Genomic DNA, 18,754 nt, shown 5'->3' with positions numbered 1-18,754 from the left:
AATAGTATTCCATTGTGTAGATGTACCAAAGTTTCTTTAACTAGTCATCTGTTCTCAGGCACTCAGGTTTTTTTCAGATTCTGTCTATTGTAAACAGTGCTGCAATGAACATGTAAGTGCAGATGTCATTTCTACTATACTTTTTTTCATTTCTGGGATATATTCCCAGAAGTGGTATTGCTGGGTGAAATGGGAGTTCAGTGATTCAATTTTATGGAAATGAGCTGGGATGGAGTTCATCGATACAGTGCTCACCTTTAGTGTCTCATGTGCCACACACTAAAAAGTAGAAAGTAGAACTGAAGCCCAATACAGTCCCTGAGGAGGCCTAGTAAATACAATATGGATAAATCTCAACCAAAGAAACACACAGTCATACAAAGGAGTACAAAATATGGAGATTATTTGTATATTGTACATGAGATTTTTAAAATAGGCAAAACTAAGATACAATAATAGAAATCAGATAATCAGTTGCCTAGACCAGGATTGAGGGAGGGGAGAACTGACCTGGAAGAAGTAATAAAGGAACTTTTTAGGGCGATGGAAATATTCATGTCTATATCATGACTGTATTGATGGTGACTTTTTTTTTTTTTTTTTTTTTGCTTTTTGGGTCACACCCAGCAATGCACAGGGGTCACTCCTGGCTCATGCACTCAGGAATCACCCCTGGTGGTGCTTAGGGGACCATATGGGATGCTGGGATTCAAACCCAGGTCGGCCGCGTGCAAGGTAAATGCCCTACCCACTGTGCTATCACTCCAGCCCCGATGGTGACATTTTCAAACTTCATCCACCTGTAATCTAAAACTGAGCATTTTATTGTGTAATATGTAGGTCAATATAAGCTTTATTTAAAAAGATGATGCGGGCCAAATATAGACTAGAGACTGAACACAATGGCCACTCAACACCTTTATTGCAAACCACAACACCTAATCAGAGAGAGAGAACAAAAGGGAATACCCTGCCATAGTGGCAGTGTGGGGTGGGGGGAGTCGGGACTGGGGAGGGGGGGAGGGATGTTGGGTTTACTGGTGGTGGAGAATGGGCACTGGTGAAGGGATGGGTTATCAAACTTTGTAAGGGAGAAACATGAGCACAAAAATGTATAAATCTGTAACTGTACCCTCACGTTGACTCACTAATTAAAAATAAACTATTAATTAAAAAAAATAAAAAATAAATAAAAATAAAGCAAAGTAAAAAAAAGGAATGAATGACTTTTCTTTTTAGGACAGAAAAGGATAAGACAGGACTATAACAGCCCCATTAAATTTTGTTAAACACATCCCAGATTCCTATTTTAGTTTTTTATTTCCTTGTATCTTCTCATTGTCTGTATGCACACGTGTTCAAACATACGTTTTTATTTTTTCACTTTAAGATTGAATAAAAAATAAAATTAAAAAAATAAATAAATAAATAACAGCCAGGAATTAACTAGTATATTAGATGCTAGTAAGTGCGGGGGGGAGGGGAGAGGAAGGGGGAAGTAGCGCAAGACAGAAGTGAGGATACAACTGCATGCATAATTAAAAGATGAAATATTACAAAAATAGATTGGAAATAAAAGGTCCTACAGTCCCTGTTTCATAAAGACCTGAAGGAGAAGAAGGGATAAGTCATGTAAACATCCAGAAGTCAGAGAAACCAACAAGTGCAAAATTATTAAGCCAAGTAATTCAATGGCTCACACTTAGATTTTATAATGAGGTTCAAGCTTACAAAGCTTTTATCTCTTCTGATGAAATGGAGACTCATCTGAGGGTTTGTTTTCTGTGGTGCTAGGTCAAACCCAGGTTTCATGCGCGCAGACATGCCCTTTATCTCTGCACCGCCTCCAAGTGCCTCATTGAAAGGGTCTGACTAGGATGCCTGAACTCATGTTTGGCTACTTAGGTAAGAACGAACCATAAAGTGATAAAGAAAGCAGGAATTCCAGTTTGGTGGCAACTGTAATAATCTAATGGCAGCTGAAACCACAGCTAAAAACTTTCCCAATCCTGACCCCTTTTTTAATATACTTTTTAAATTTTTTTTTATTGAATCTCTATGAGCTATACAATTACAAATTTGTTCATGATTGGTCAGTCATACAATATTCCAACACCTGTCCCTTAAACATTCGCCACCACCAATGTCCCCAGTTTCCTCCGTTCCCTAACCCCACCCTAGCCTGCCTCTGTGGCAGCACTTTTCCTCTTTCTCTTCAATATACTGACTCTTGACCTGAGAAATTTTTAAGAGGCCCTGGGTATATAAGATATGTATGCAAATCAAACATTTACTGCTAATAAATCAAAAATGTATACAAATATTTTGTGGCCCCCATACTGATGTGATCCTCTGAAGGTCTAATTCAGTTTAAGAAGTTAGGACTTAGACATGATAAGTAGGAATATTCAGATTCTGAACAAAGTTTAAGGGAGAAAGTGTTATGAAAGAGAAGTGAGAGAGTGGGTTCAACAGGCTGGAGTGCATGTGTTGCATGCAGAAGGACCACGTTTGATTCCTGGAACCACATGGTTTCCCCAGGACCAAGCCAGTAGCTCTTGAACACCACTGGATATGCCCCAGCCCACCATCCACCCCCCACCCCAGCCCTCCAAAAAAAAGTGAAAAGGTATTATCATGGGCCAGAGACACTCTGAGGTTAAAGTGACTGCTATACATGTGGCAAATCCTGCACTTATCCCCAGCACCAGATGTGGTCCCCAGAATACAGAGCCAGGAGTAGCCCCTAAGCACTGCTGGGGGCAGTCAAGGTAATCGCCCCCAGAAAGCATTTAAACAGATAAACCTCGGAAAGACAATGAGAAACTGAGTAAAGATAATAATAATAAAAAAAAAAATCCAAAAGCTGGGCCCCAGGTCCATCTAGTATTAGGAAAGGAGAAAGAAAGCAGTCAAGGAGACTTATATAAAAGAAAGGCTGAGAAAAGCTGAGAGGTGGAATCTTGCAAGCCAATGGAAAAAAATGCTTGAAGAAGAAAAGAAAGACCAACTGGACTAAATGCTACCAATAGGTCAAATCAGATGAGAGTCAAGAATTCACCAAAGTCTTAGGGAATCATAGTCATTCAGGAACCTAATCCCATCTAAGTGGTATATTCTAGATGAGTAATTCACACACTGCAAGGTTTAATTTGGACTAATTAAAAATTATTGTCTATTTTAATATCAAACTATTACTCCAGAAATGGAAACTGTAGTATGTTGATCTATTTTAAACATGATCCTTATTTTGGTATTCAAGTATTCTGGCAAATAATCACCTCTGATGTTTACTTCTTCAACTCTGGCCTCATCAAACCCCAAACATCCCCACAATAAGCAATGAGCTATTCTACAACTTTTCCAAGATGTGATCTATATTTTACTACTAGGTTAAAATATAAATTGGATACAGGGCCAAGGACGTAGCTCAGATGGCTGGTATGTGTGAGGCCCTGGGTTGATCCCTGGCACTACACACACAAAAATAACAATAATAACTGCTGGGTAGTAAAAAAGATTATTATCTAATGAGTGTTCAAGAACAGAAACATAAGACTCCTAGTACAAAAGCAGAAAAACATGGGGAAATATAAATATATTCTGGCATAAATGCAAGTCTCAGTCAGACACACACAAGATGCATACTGAGATCCAAATCTTCCTTGAGCCAAACAATGTAAAAGGCTCAACAACTTAAGCCAGTCATGTTCTTTTCTATTTAAAGATACATTTTTTAATACTGGGCTCCTGCTACTGTGCAAATTTTGACACAAGAACATTTTGAATCCTTTTCAAAGCCAAAAGAAGAGTGTCTTCCAAGTAATCTGGGCCATTTCAAGGTAATTGATCTTCCTCAAAACAAAATTTGGTAAGCTGAGTTCATGGCCAGAACACTGAGATAACATTCTCCCATTCAACTTAAATTCTAAAAATATAAACATTGTAATGAGGTGGGGAGTGAAAGGGCCCGGAGAGATAGTATAGTTAATAAGGCACCTGCCTTTCATGCAACTGGCCCAGGTCAGATCCTTGGTACCCTACAATGGTTCCCCAAGCCTGCCAGGAGTTCTCCCAGTACAGAACCAGGAATAAGCCCTGAGCACCACCGGGTGTGGCACCAAAATTGAAAACAATCAAAATCCTTCACAAAACCACAGGCACAAATTGTGCATACAACACACTGAAATCTCAATTAATTCATCTTGGTTAAGATTTGTGTAGATAAATATGTAAAAATGCTAAAAAAGTCACTGCATCAAATGTGTGTTCATACTGAGGATTCTCAACTTCTAGCTAATTATTTTTTTTCTGAGCTTCCTGTAGAATATATGATCAAGCAGACTGTCCCTTGACGAACATTTCAGTTCTCTTTCAAACATATTAGACAGTAAGTTGTTCCCAAATTTGCCACCATAAACAGAAGTTAAAATCAGAAAATTTCTGGCACAGCCTTACAACTTATTTTCGGTTAAGAAACATTTAGCTAATTGGGGCCAGTGAGATAGTACAAAAGGTAGAGCGCCTGCATTACTGGTTTCTTGATTATAACCATTAGAACTCACTCTAGTATTCTGCATTTTTCCCTAATTTTGGTTTTGGGGAAAGAAAACACAGGCAAGACCCTCAATCCTGTATTTTTAAATATTCTTTCAGGGACTGGAGCAATGGTACAGTGGACAGGGCACTTGCCTTGCACATGGTCAACCCAGGTTCTATCCCTGGCAACCCATATAGTCCCCCGAGCACTTCCAGGAGTATTGTCTGAGCACAGAACCAGGAGTAATCCCTGAGCATCATCGGGTGTGCCCCCCAAAGAAAGAAAAAAAGAAAGAAAGAGAGGAAGGAAGGAAGGAAGGAAGGAAGGAAGGAAGGAAGGAAGGAAGGAAGGAAGGAAGGAAGGAAGGAAGGAAGGAAGGAAGGAAGGAAGGAAGGGGAGAGGAGAGGAGAGGAGAGGAGAGGAGAGGAGAGGAGAGGAGAGGAGAGGAGAGGAGAGGAGAGGAGAGGAGAGGAGAAGAGAAGAGAAAAGAAAAGAAAAGAAAAGAAAAGAAAAGAAAAGAAAAGAAAAGAAAAGAAAAGAAAAGAAAAGAAAAGAAAAGAAAAAGAAAAAAAGACACATGCTTTCATCCAACAAGTCTATTCTGTTTAAGCCTTTGCCAGTCAAAAAAAAAGTCTGACTAAGACAGGGATGTGGCTCAAGCAGAGCAAGCAGAATACTTGCCTTGCAGGGTCAGAGCCTGGGTTTGAGGCCCCGCACCCACCACACCACACGGGCATCCCTTGGGCTGTCCCTCTACTGCACAGGTGGGTTGGCCTATAGCAACCAAAGTTTACAAAACAAAAAGTTTGGCCTTTTTTCCTACTGACAATACTGACACCCTTTATCCATTTCTCCCACCTTCCAACCCACTCCATACTCCTTTGTTCTCTGTATCTAAGAATCTGTTTTTGTTTTGGATCCATTTGTTTTGTTTCTCTCTGTTTCTCAGAAGAGTGAAGTCATAGTGGATTTGTTTTTCTCCACCTGACTTATTTCACTTACCACTGTCCTCCAGCCCCTCAGCAAAACACTTTCGGGATTCACTAATGCTGCACTTCATTCATTCATTCATTCATTCATTCATTCATTCATTCATTCATTCATTAATGCTGTAAGGGGAAGGTTCAATGGCTGAGCAGCAGTATTTGTGTGTGCACGCACACGCGCGTTCTTTATCCATTCATCTGTTAGTGGGCAGTTAGAATGTTTATTCCCCCATAAATTATCGTTATAGTTTAAAAAACAAATATAATTATTATTTATGGTTTCAGTGTACACAATTTCTGTACCTCACTACTCCAAGACCCTCCAACAATACTCTTATATTCTTCTTATCCACTGCTTCTTTCCCCACTATCTACTGCCCCCTACCTCCTGCCCCCACTTGGCCATCCCAGTTCTGTAATCCAAGGCCAACAGTTTGTCCTCATTCAATATTGTCTATTCCTATCTATTCTCTTGTTCTGTTCTTCTGTAAATCACAGATGCATGAGACCACTGGATAAGTGCCCTACCTGCTATATTATTTCTCTGGCCCCAACAAATCTATTTTTTTTTTTTTTTTTTTTTTGCTTTTTGGGTCACACCCGTGCTGGCTTTGCACTCAGGAATTACTCCTGGCGGTACTAGGGGGACCATATGGAATGCTGGGAATCGAACCCAGGTCGGCCCTGTGCAAGGCAAAGGCCCTACCCGCTGTGCTATCACTCCAGCCCCTAGTGATCCAGTGTATTCATATGCAAGTGGCTGTCCCATTTTCCCAGCACAATTTAGCTGTCTCTGTCTCTCTGTCTCACTCTGTCTCTCTCTCTTGTTTTGGGGTCACACCTTGCAGTATTTAGGGGCTACTCCTTAACTTAAGTACTTGGATATTGCTCCCAGTGGTGCTCTGTAGACCATATGGTGCCAGGGATGAAACCCAGAGATCCCACATGGAAAGTACGTACTCCAGCTCTGTTTTCTCCCTGACCCCTTCTCCTTTTTCTTTTAATCAAGTTATTTCTAATCATCACACACTTTTAAAAAATAAATACCCTGTACTTTAGTGGTACTATTTAGGAGGAGGGGACACAGAAATGGAAAAAGGGAAAGGATTATTAAGTGCACTTTTCTGCAGACGAAACATGTCTATGTAATTCCTACGCAAATGTTTGTTACTTCCCCTGGCATAAAAACAATGATGTCATTCTACACAGCACTACCGCAGAGTTATAATGAACATCAAATTTTTAAATCACTGACAACTTAAGGAAATTAAGACTATTACTCAAGAGTCTCCTCTCCCTAGAGTAGCACATCTGTGGAAGAGAAGAGTGTCCCATCTGGAGTTACATACATACTCAACATCAATAAAACTGAAGTCATTTTTCCCTGCACAAGGAAAAGTTGGGGCTTTTTTCCCCTTAATATTGAGCAATGAATGTCATGACTTTTAATGGCTCTATATAAAAATACAAGGGTGGGTCACAGTCTATTAGTAAAGGCAACGCAATGTCAAAAACTCCTCTTCCTTTCAAATAAAATCTAAAAAATAATTTTTAAAAAATCCTTTTCACCTTTGAAATTTCTCTCTGCTACATTTTCTATACCCCAAAATAAAAATAAAGGGATCCAGGCATAGGTAGAACACCTGCCTTGCAGACATGTGTTCTTCAGTTCAATCCCTGGCACCACCCCTCAAACCAAGTGCAACCCTCGCAGCACTGCTGTTTGGGATTCTGGGTTCCAAAAACAGGAGAAAAAAAAAATGTACAATATCCAGCACAGCTGAGTATGTGCACTGACACCAAAATGTCAGCTAAATTGTGACACCCCCCTCAGGTGTGCACTACAACCAAGTCGTGCACAGCCCCTGGTCATCATAACAACATAAACAACAAAGAAAGAAAAAGGCAAAACTTTTAAATAAGATTCAAATTAACGTCGGAGCAGGATCGATAGTAAGGCACTTGCCTTGCACACAGCCAATCTGGGTTGGATCCCTGCATCCCAGATGGTCCCTCGAGCACTGCCAGCAGTGATTCCTGACTGCAGAGCCTGGAGTAAGCCCTGAGCAGCACAGGGTGTGGTCCCAGAACAAACAAAACACTACAAATACAAATTAACATATTTTCTATCTTTATTGGCTTGGGGGGCTTTGGGGAGCAGGAGACGGGTAGGGCACACCTCACACAGTGTGAGAGGGAATACATAGTACTAGGAATTAAGCTTGGGCCTACACGCAGAGCACGTGCTCCAGCCCTACGCACCATCTCCCCTCTGCCCCAAACTAATTCTTTTTTTTTTCTTTTTTTTTGCTTTTTGGGTCACACCCGGCAATGCACAGGGGTCATTCCTGGCTCATGCACTCAGGAATTACTCCTGGCGGTGCTCAGGGGACAATATGGGATGCTGGGATTCGAACCCGGGTCGGCCACGTGCAAGGCAAACGCCCTACCCGCTGTGCTATCGCTCCAGCCCCCAGCCCAAACTAATTCTTTCAAACAGATTTTTAAAAAGGAGATTCTAACTTTAATTTGTAGTAAGTGTTGTCCCACCAAAATGCACGTTTTACATAGTAAACACTACATAAAATATCCAAATTTGACTCCAATGAAAGTATGGTTTCTAGCAAAGTATCAATACTATTTTACAATTACACTAATACAGTAAGATTTATAATTTTTCAATCTCTCAGGAATAAATAAATACAACTCCTTCAGTGTTAAAATTACCCCAAATTTACTGGAAAACCACATCTACAGCTACATTACTTTCATGTGTTTGTTTCCTTTGGTTCTGAGCTACCCCTGCAGCGCTCAGTGCTGTGGAGGCACTTCTGGCAACGCTCAAGGGACCATGTGGTGCCGGGACTCAAGCTCCTAAACGAAAAGCAGGAGCTCCAGTCCAGCCCGGGAAAAATTCTTAAATAGTAACAAATTTTAAGGGGGCATAACCATGCCTTTCTATTACTATTTAATACAAGTAACCTTAGAGAAACATCAAATGCTGCATCCTGAATTTACTAAATGTCATGACTCAAACTATAGGTCAACATCCGAACAATTAAAATAATAATAAAACCACCATAACATGGGAGTTGTGGGGGGCACTGAAGGGTGTGGGTGGCATACCCAGCCATGCTCAGCGGCTGCTACAGGCTCAGTGCCCAAGGATTGCTCCTGGCCGTGTTCAGGGGACCATGCTGGGCCACAAACCGAGCTCAGGCATCCCATGTGCAAAGTTCACACTCAGCCCTTTGAGCTCTTCACAGCCCCCAAAGTAACATTTTAAATAAAGTAAAACTCAACCAAGGTGTCATGAAGAGCACAGATTTCTACAATACTGGTTAAGAAATTGCTCAACTTCTTAGATTTTTAAAAAAAAAAATGTGTGCTTTACCTTATTTGGACTATACCTACTGTTTCACTCTCTACCTGGGCCCTGTTTATCTTAAGCTTCGCACTTCTGGATTGTCCAACCACTACAACCATCACATTACTTCAACAAGCAGGAATAGTAACACCGCTCCCAAACTGCAATTTCTACATTGCTAGACACTTATCTAGTTGGTAGATTTATACCATTGTTCATTCTTAGTTTCTTAAATGTAAAAAATACCCACAGAATAGTGGCATACCTCTAAATTGGTTTAAATATAGTAGGAAGTTATTTTTAGGTAGGTCCAAGTTTTATAAAAAGCATTAATCATTCTTCTCCTCAAGTAACTCCCATATTAAAAGAATTAAAAACTATTTGTCTCATTTGGAAAGAAGAAATATTATGTAATGCTCAAGCAATGAACTCAGATAAATAGAATAATAGGCCTGGAATCAAATCAGTTCAGGATCATACTTATTGTTAACAAAAATAAGCTTGGCATTTATTCTAATGATGGCCTTTTTAAATACAAGCACAGCTAAATGTCATTTATGTGCATCTATAAATTTCTTACTTTTTAAAAATACTCTGATTTTCTATGAATTAAAGAAAAGGTGGGGGGTTGAATACCCATAATCCACTATTAACTATTTCTTATTCATAGGGGAAAAAAATACAAGAAGCATTTATGCAATATTTAAGATGTGTCTATTTCCTTCTTGCATGCTAGAAAGATGCAAAGACAAACACTTCCAACTATTCAGACAGATCATTCCACAGTTGTAACTTTCATCATAGCTCTCAAAACAGTATGGTGAGGTCAGCTCACAAACAGCTTAAATAGCAAAACTAGAAATTGGTGGTAGTAGTATCAGGCTACATAACAGCCTCTCCGAAGAAAATGAAGTAAGAGAACTAAAATGTGCTGGCAACATGCCAAAAATATGGCTTTGAGCAATAAATATGCAGAGTTTGCAGTATACAGCAAATCTATCATCTCTTATGCTATATAGTCTGATAAGAGGTGTTTAGCATTATCAAATTCTCGATGCTTATGAAAAGCTTGCAATGATTTCAATTGAAATACATTGAAATCGGGGCTGGAGCAATAGCACAGTGGGTAGGGCGTTTGCCTTGCACGCAGTCGACCCGGGTTCGATTCCCAGCATCCATATGGTCCCCTGAGCACCGCCAGGAGTAATTCCTGAGTGCAGAGCCAGGAGTAACCCCTGTGCATTGCTGGGTGTGACCCAAAAAAGTGGAAAAGAAAAAAAAAAGAAATACATTGAAATCATTGCAAAACATACATATCCTAAAAAGAAAAATTCTATTTCTCTGAGATAATGAGTAAGATATAGTATTATTTCTGCAGAGAATAGTCCTTATTCTCCAAAGATTACATTACCTTCAGCATAATCTTAAAAGCTTTTATTTTTCTACATTGTCAATTATTACCATCTCTACAACTGATTGTCATTTAGAATTAGTCAACTATCTCAACAGATTTAATAAAAAATCCTGTCAAATCAAAGAACATAACTTTGACTTCTGAGGGGGGGGGGCTGAAGGGGCTCATACCCAGTGGTGCTCAGAGCTTATTCCTGGCTCTGAACTCAGGGGTCACTCTTGGCTGACTAGTGGGAATATATGCAGTTCCAGGGAGTGAACCTGAGTTGGCCTAGTGTAAGGCAAGAGTCCTACAAGCTGTATTATCTCTCCAGTCCCATAAATTCTCTCACTTAATCAAAATATGTTCCTCCGTTTCTTTTTCACTGGATCATGTATCAAAACAGTATAACTAAAACTTTCTAAACATTTTTTTCTAAAGAAAAAAAGGAGAAAATATTATTACTTTAGGCATAAGAATTATATCCAAAATCCCCAGCAGTTCAATTGAAAAAAACAATTCAATTCAAATTAATATATTTAACTCTTATGTCACTGTTTTTACTGTCTTTGGCATATCCAATATGCCACGGATAATAATAAGTCTCACAATGAGAGACATTACTGGTGCCCGCTTAAACAAATCGATGAGCAACGGGATGACAGTAACAGTGACAACTCTTATGTCAGATATTATATGCTAAAGACTAAGGGAACAAAGATAAACGTGTCCCTCTTACAGAAGTGAAATCTAGTAGGGGAGAATAATCCCTTAAAAAAAACTTCTTCTGAAAGTTCTAAAAAAAAAATTATTTTTCAATAAAATGGAAACTTTTTCTGGGGGCTGGAGAGATAGTAGGGCATCTTGCACACACGTGACCCAGGTTCAATCCCTGGCACACTGTATGGTCCCTTGAGCCCCACCAGGAGTGATCCCTGCACAGAGCCAGGTGTGGCCCAAAAACAAAAATATCTCTTTCTCGATAAGTTCTACTACCTATACTACCTACAGTATCATCCAGGATGCATAATAAATAAATCTAACATAGAAGATAGGTGAGAATTTCACAAGGGAAAGTGGATACTGCAAACCAAGGACAGAATGAGCAAAACTAAGAAAGAACCAAAACATAAGAAATATGAAAAAACCCATGTGGCAAACGTAGAGGTAACAATTTCTGGTGTACATGCTACTACTCTTCTATCCTTACGCCATGACAGATATCACTCATCAATTAAAGCATAGTTAATGCCTACATTAAGACTCCTAAAAAATAACCAACAGGTTAATTCTATATGATGGAAGAAAGTGGGTCCATGACATGAAATTTACGTAGCTGTGCTGAGCCTTGGAATAGAAACTGGCAGGTCCTAAGCTTGGAGGTTTTAATTCACTTAAAAGTTTAAGTTTTATTGTCCTTAATTTGGACGACTGTGAATGGCTATTAAGTTTATATTTTATCCTATAAGCAATAGACCAAGGGTTTTATCGAGGCAAAGGAGAGGACAGTACATGCTGTGTATGCAGGATGCTCTGGTTATTCCACAGTCCTGCAGCACACAGGAGCAGCCCTTGAGCACAGTGCCAGGGTTAGCTGCCACTGGGCACCACTAGCTAAAGCAAAAAACAATGAATTTTGTGAAAAATAGTGGTATCAATATGTGGCAACGCATTTAAACAGAATGAAGGCATGAATAGTAGTTTAATGTTACTGGATATAGTATCAGCAAGATATAAAAAAGCCTAAATTTTAGTGGTGACAAAAATCAACCGCAGATTCTAAAACAAAAATGAAGAGTTGAAGCCAGAAGTAGTATTAGAGGGTATGGCGCTGCCTTGAATATGGTCAATTCCGGTTTAGTCCCCAGCACCACATATGGTGCCCCGAGCACCACTCTGAGTGATGTCTGATCTCAGAGGCAGAAGAAAGTCCTAGGCACCAACAGGTGTGTCCCCCACCCCCACCCCTGCCCTTTTTTTTTTATTTAAAAAAAAATAAGAATTTGGGGTTTTGTTATCCATGATTTTAAATGAGTTGAAGAAAAATCTGACAATGATACTCATGATTACTCAAGACTATAAATTCAGAAATAGATATTTCAGGTTTAGCATCAAGAATGAAAACGTCCTCATGACCAGACTAATACTCAGCAAGTCTTTTCTTCCTGTCAGGGCACTAATACTCTAGCCAGACAACAAATGCTATTCACCTTACATGCCCCTACAATGGAGGTTCAAACTTACACTCAGTGAGATCTAGAAGGCACAAGTCAAATTTAAACCCAAAGTTCAATATCATACATGAGTTCCTCTTTAAACACTTTAAACTATATGATTTCTTAAGAGGCATCATTTACATGAAATAAATCTTCTGGAAATAATATTGTTCTACCATAAGCAAATTTAAGCTCTAAAGTCATATTCTTAATAGGAATAAGAACACTATCTGCAGCACTTTGAGCAGGATGCAAAAATAAACAAAGCAACTCTCCTATCACTTCTGCAAGGTGTTGAATAAATGAAATTATTCTAATTAAAAATAAACAGCTCAAGCCAGAAAGGTAGTACAGAACTTAAGGCACTTGGCTTGCACACGGCAGACCCGGGTTCAGTCCCCTTCAATCCCCTTCATATCCCCAACATCGTGTATGGTCCCTCAAGCACCAGTAATGATCCCCTGAGCACAGAACTAGGAGAAAGCCCTGAGCACTGTTGTAATCCCAAAGCCAAAAATAATAAAATAAATAATATTTAAATTACAACCTCACTGTAGTACAAAAAGGCCAAAGACAGTCAAGTTTTTCTATTTTGGGAAAAGAGATTTGTTGGTTGTTGCAAACAGAAGCTAGTTATGTGAAATCCAAATGCCTCATGCTAATAAGCATGATAGAAAAGTTGTTTTAAGCCATAAGGATATTCATATTAAGAATAAAACTATGGGGGCTGGAGAGATAGCACAGCGGGTAGGGCGTTTGCCTTGCACGCGGCCGACCCGGGTTCAAATCCCAGCATCCCATATGGTCCCCTGAGCACGGCCAGGGGTAATTCCTGAGTGCAGAGCCAGGAGTAACCCCTGTGCATCACCAGGTGTGACCCAAAAAGCAAAAAAAATAAAAAAATAAAAAAATAAAACTATACCACAGTGAATGCCAGCAATGTACTTTAAACTACACAGATGCATATTCAAGGGCTCTACTATGTTCTGATCCCAATTTGTTTGTAATTCCATAACAAACTCTCAAAAGTGGGATTCTCTTCCTCTTAAAGCAATAAAGTTATAAGCTCTGGAGATAAAACTGATTTGATGGATACTGTTTATTCTAAAATATCAATCAGATGAACAATCATAATCTCTCATCATCTATCTCTTTTCCAGAAAGATACAGATTGGTTAATCATAAGCAGGGCCTACTTCTCATGATGTCATTCCCAAACCATTACAAAATGTTACACATGTTATGCTCCCTTCAAATCAATCACAGAACAAGTCATCCTAAAACGGAGGTCAAATTCCATTCCAACTAAAAGATCTGCAAACTTGAAGTAATGATCCACTTACTAAGTAATATTTGTAGACCAAATTCCAGAAAATCCCTCCTGCAGGACCTCCACTACTTTAAAAAAAAAAAAAAAGAAGTCTCCCCTTTTAGCTCATTGTAAAAGAATGTGACCTGTAGTTAAGGGCTTTTCCATTCCTCATGTACTGCTTGGAGAAGATGAAGCATTCATTCTCTCTTAAAAGAATACTATATTTTTGAAAAGACAAAATGCAAAATGTGGGTCAGGGTTGTAGTCAGTGATATGGGCAAGCTTTGCTCTATTTTTTGTTTGTTTGCATTTATGAGACCCTGGGTTTGATATCTGACACACACACAGAGAAGTTGTGTGTCAGTGTTTACTTGTATATCTATAAAACAAAAGGTAAATTGGCTTACTAGTTTTCTCATGTAAGAGTGGTTCTATTAAATCTAAAAACTATATGAGAAAGAATCTACTTAAACAACAATTAGATCTTTTCTTTAGCTTTGCAAAACTGATTAGACATGTGAAAGATTTAGTACTGAGGAAAGTCAAATCTATAACTATTCAAATCTTCTCACACAAAATAACTACGAATACTTTTCATGACAAATCATCATTTTTTTCTTGACAAATCATACTTTGATCATTTAAATTACACTTCTAAGTACCTAATCTTAGAAGAATAGAGAAATATTCCAGAAATGTACTTCAAAGTCTAAAATTAACCACATCTATCTAAGGATCAGTTTCTCACTCTTAAAAAAAGAAAGTATTTGACTAGATGATCTACATAGCTATTATGACACTTTGGCCCATGTTTTAAAATAAACAAATTCTATTATTTAATTCAGACATAACCTCGTCCAAGATCACCCTCTTAAGGATATATTTTACTTACATTCTTCCTACACCTTCATACATGTTAGTTTCATCTACCAAAGTCATAATTTCTGTATCTGTGAGATGTGCATGCTTTTTCGTTCTGTTTAGTTGTTCAATCTGTATGTCTGCAAGCTTCACCTTCTGCTGAGTGTCAATAACTTTGGCTTGAAGCTCTGTGAAGGCCTAATAAAAACAAGTCTCTGATTTAGTAAGTAAAACATTTTACAGAAAACATTTAAGTCCATCTAAATATATTAAAACAAAGCATGCTATCCTGAGACAGAGCAGTGAAAAGTATGAAAGCATACATCAATAAGACAATGATTATAAACACCAAGCCACTGTGCTAAACATTAAATTTGCACTATTCTCAGAAGATGTAATCTATTTGAAGCAGAACAAATGCACATTAAATAATAACCGTATCAAGTTGCATGCACCCAAAGAGCAATAAAAGCAATAAATGCCAGGAGTTGGGAGATGTGATCCAAGACAAGAATCATAAATGTAACAACTTGCTACATTTATTTTACATTTATTTTACATGATTAGGTTTCAAAGCACTTTCCTACATTTGCCTAAAATACTAATACGGGACTATTAATATGTGAATACTGAGAAAAATATCTCCTCTCCATCTCCTGTTAGGGATGGCAGTTAAATCACCAGTTTACAAAACTAAGATATAAAGCGACTTGCAGAGATTATACCAATTGGTGGAAAGTCAGGTACTTCAATCTATCTCTCTGAACCCTAGCTCAGGATGTTTTCTAGTCTACTATCTACAGTTACATTCAGAACATGACTATTTTTAAGACACAAAAAAAAAACAAAAACTATTCATAGCATTGGTAAACTTGCATATACTCATCAAATGCACATATCAAGCCAAATTTTATATTTGTGTACATTTTCTTAAACACAATTCTTGGTTACTCTTGTTTAAGCATCAAATGACTCATATTCATGCTGTCAATTTTTTTTTGTGTGCGGGAGCCACACCAAGTGACACTCGGGGCTTACTCCTGGCTCTATGCTCAGGGATCACTCCTAGACGACTCAGGAGACCATATATGGTGCCAAGAATCAAACCGAGTTCAGCTGCCTGCAAGGCAAAAGCCCTATCTGCTGCACTATTACTCCGGCCCCTGTTTTCAAATAATGCCCTAATAACCCCTGAAACTTCAGAACATGATAAAAGCTTTAATTCTTTGTTCTCACCTACTAATAAGGTTTCAAAGATATTCTACGTGGAAAAGAAGGCGTCCGAAATTTCCTATTAGACTCTACCCAAAATAGGCCTGGTCTTCCTTTTCTCCCCTTTGGCTTTTGGGGGCCACACCAGCAGACTCAGGGCTCTCAACCCTGTACTTAGGGGTCACTCCTGTGGGTCTTGGGAGACCGTAAGCATTGCCACAATTGAATAGGGATGGGCCATGGGCATGAAAGGGCCTTAACCTCTGTACTATCTCTCCAGCCCCAAGCCCTTATTTTTTTTGTTTTGTTCTGTTAGGGGGTCACACCTGGCAATGCTCAGGGGTTACTCCTGGCTCGGCACTCAGGAATCACTTCTGGCAGTGCTCAGGGAACCATATAGAGTACCAGGGATCAACCTTCCGCAAAGCAAGCGCCTCTCTCTCCAGCCCCAGTCCTTATCTTTTACATTAGAAAATAAAACCTTGAAACACATATCTTTTTCATTTAACTCTATTACCAAAACTATCCAATTTAAGTCTGTAACTGTCTTTAGTTTATACTCACTAGCCACAGTGGTCTCTTAGCAACAAGTTCAAGTAACACAGCTGGACTCTATTAAGCTCATGCACTAACCTCTGACTTAAATTTTTTGACATAGGGGGGAGGCTGTTTTATGGGCCAGACCTGACTTTGTGTTCAGGCTGTGTGGTTCCAGGGATCGAACCTAGGTAAGTCACATGTAAGGCCAGGGCCTTACCCCAATACTATCTTTCCGGCCCACATTTTATCTTTTAACGGGAAAAAAAAAAAATCTTTCAGAAGGTTTTATTCTAAAAGTGAATTTTGTTTTGCATGCTAACATCTAATTATTCTGTACACCACCTGGGAAGGATGATAGTATACTGCTGAAAATGCCAAATAGGAATTAAATTTATAAGTTTCAAAGGAAGAAAGGCAAAACACTAGGCACAAACACAAATTCTCAGAGTAATGATAAACAGCTTCATTTATTATTCCTACTGGAATATTATTTCTGCAAAGACTGACCAAAAATGTAGCCTTTAGTAAAATTTGCTCTTGCACAACAAAACCGTGTGCAGTCAAAAAGTGTGGAGGAGCTGGCCGGAGTGATAGCACTGAGGGTAGGGCATTTGCCTTCCACGCAGCCAACCTGGGTTCAATCCCCATCATCCTATATGGTCTCCCCAGCACAGCCAGGAGTAAATCCTGAGTGTATGAGCCAGGAGTAACCCCTGTGCATCGCCGGGTGTGACCCAAGAAGCAAAAAAAAAAAAAGTGTGGAGGAGGGTAGGGCCCTTGCATTGCATGTGGCCAAACTGGGTTCATCCCCAGCATCCTATATGCTCCCCAGAGCCCTGCCAGGAGTGATCCCTGAGCACCATAAGGTGTGACCCAAACCCAAACAGTGTGTTGGAAGGCACAGAATACTGGGTGCGAGTTCAGATCTTCAACTGAGTCTTTTCAGGAACGTTACCTTTTCTGGAAAAGTTTAGGTCTAAAGTAGATGAAAGTGTGGATCCTTCCTTTCCAATCCCCTCATGCAAAAAAGCCTGAGTTCTGTGGTCCACTAAAATTAGAATCCTTAAAATTCTAAAACGGCAGCAAATCGTTCCAGAATGACAGCACATGTATGAGCAACTGTTTGAATAAAGAGAAGCCCAATTCCTTCTCGCGGAGATTGTGATTGGCAAACTTCTCTAAACTTGCTTCTTTTTTTGACAAATGCTTCAGAAGTGAGTTAAGGGGGGCGGGAGGCCTGAAAAGCACAGTGCGAGGTCGGTCCCAATTGCAGATACTGAGACCTTTCAAGACAGAGAATCCAAGTGACCTGAAAACGCACATTTGGACTTGGGTGGAATTTGGGGCTGGGGGGGAGGTGGGGGTTCCACGGCAAATGGAAAATGTAAAATTAGAGACGCTTCAGCTCGAGCAGCTGAGGCGCTCGGAAGGGCTCCAACTTGAAACGCTCATTTCAAACCTTACTGTGGAAGTGGAGGCTTCGTGTCAGACGAAACGGTCCTGGAGCTGGGCACGAGGAACAGGCCAGCTAACGGCCGACAAGACCTGACCCGGCCCAGCCCCAAACGCTCGTATCGGCAACCGCCGCTCGCTCCCGACTCCAACCAGCCCCGGTCCCGCCTAAAGGGCCCTGGGAAATGATTCCCAGCTGCCCGGGGCCTCTTTCCTTGCGCGGGACTCGAGCCTCACTGGCTACTACTGCTCACAGTCCCCTTAGCCGCCAAAGAGAAGGTTCAACCTGCTCAAGACCCTCTTTTACCTTCTTCAACTCCAGATCCACGGGGGCCGCCATCTTGGGTCAATGTCTGCGCCTGCGCAGTGGGAGGTCGGCCCGACGCGGGGCGGGGTCCTGGCGGAGTAACGGGGCCCCTACCTTATGCGCCTGCGCGTGAGATCTGCTCGCTCTGGTGACAAACGCTGTAGGTCTTTCCCCAAGACAGATCTGCCCTCTCAGTATTTCTCCACATGCTTCCAGACAGCAGTTCAGGTTGTGTATTGTTAAGCATTTTGACAAGTAGTTTGCTATTTGTGCTAAAATTGAGATATACGCAAATCAGACCAGAACGTCATTCATTCAATCTAGCGACTACTCTCTGCTTCTTCTGGGATGAAAAAAAAAAAAAAATCAAACTGAGCCTCAGGCATGCCTGTAAGGAGAAAAAAGAAAAAGCTTAGTTGAAGTCTTCCAAAGAATTCTACTGAATTCTCCTGACAACCTAGATACAGTGGCTCTCAAGAACTCAAATAAATTAGAAAAAATTTAAAACAAAGATTTTTTTTTAAAGAGATTTTTTAAGGTGGGGGAGGGGTGGGGCTCTAGTACAGAG

The 18,754-nt window shown here is 39.9% G+C and overlaps 1 protein-coding gene across 2 annotated transcripts in view; it reads right to left on the bottom strand.

Annotated features, from left to right (window-relative positions):
• PFDN1 (prefoldin subunit 1) overlaps positions 1-18,290 on the bottom strand; it is a 64,702-nt gene extending 46,412 nt beyond the window's left edge. For both annotated transcript variants that reach the window (XM_004609925.2, XM_055142427.1), the window contains exons 1-2: positions 18,187-18,290; positions 14,707-14,873 (exon numbers count right to left, since the gene is read on the bottom strand). In XM_004609925.2, coding sequence (XP_004609982.1) covers positions 14,707-14,873; positions 18,187-18,219 — 200 coding nt within the window. In that variant the 5' untranslated portion in view covers positions 18,220-18,290. The remainder of the gene's footprint in view (positions 1-14,706; positions 14,874-18,186) is intronic.
• Between the last annotated feature and the right edge of the window lie 464 nt (positions 18,291-18,754).

This window comes from Sorex araneus, chromosome 6 (genome assembly GCF_027595985.1).
Source record: "Sorex araneus isolate mSorAra2 chromosome 6, mSorAra2.pri, whole genome shotgun sequence".
Taxonomy (NCBI): Eukaryota; Metazoa; Chordata; class Mammalia; order Eulipotyphla; family Soricidae; genus Sorex; species Sorex araneus.
This window is presented reverse-complemented; position numbering and strand designations above follow the sequence as displayed.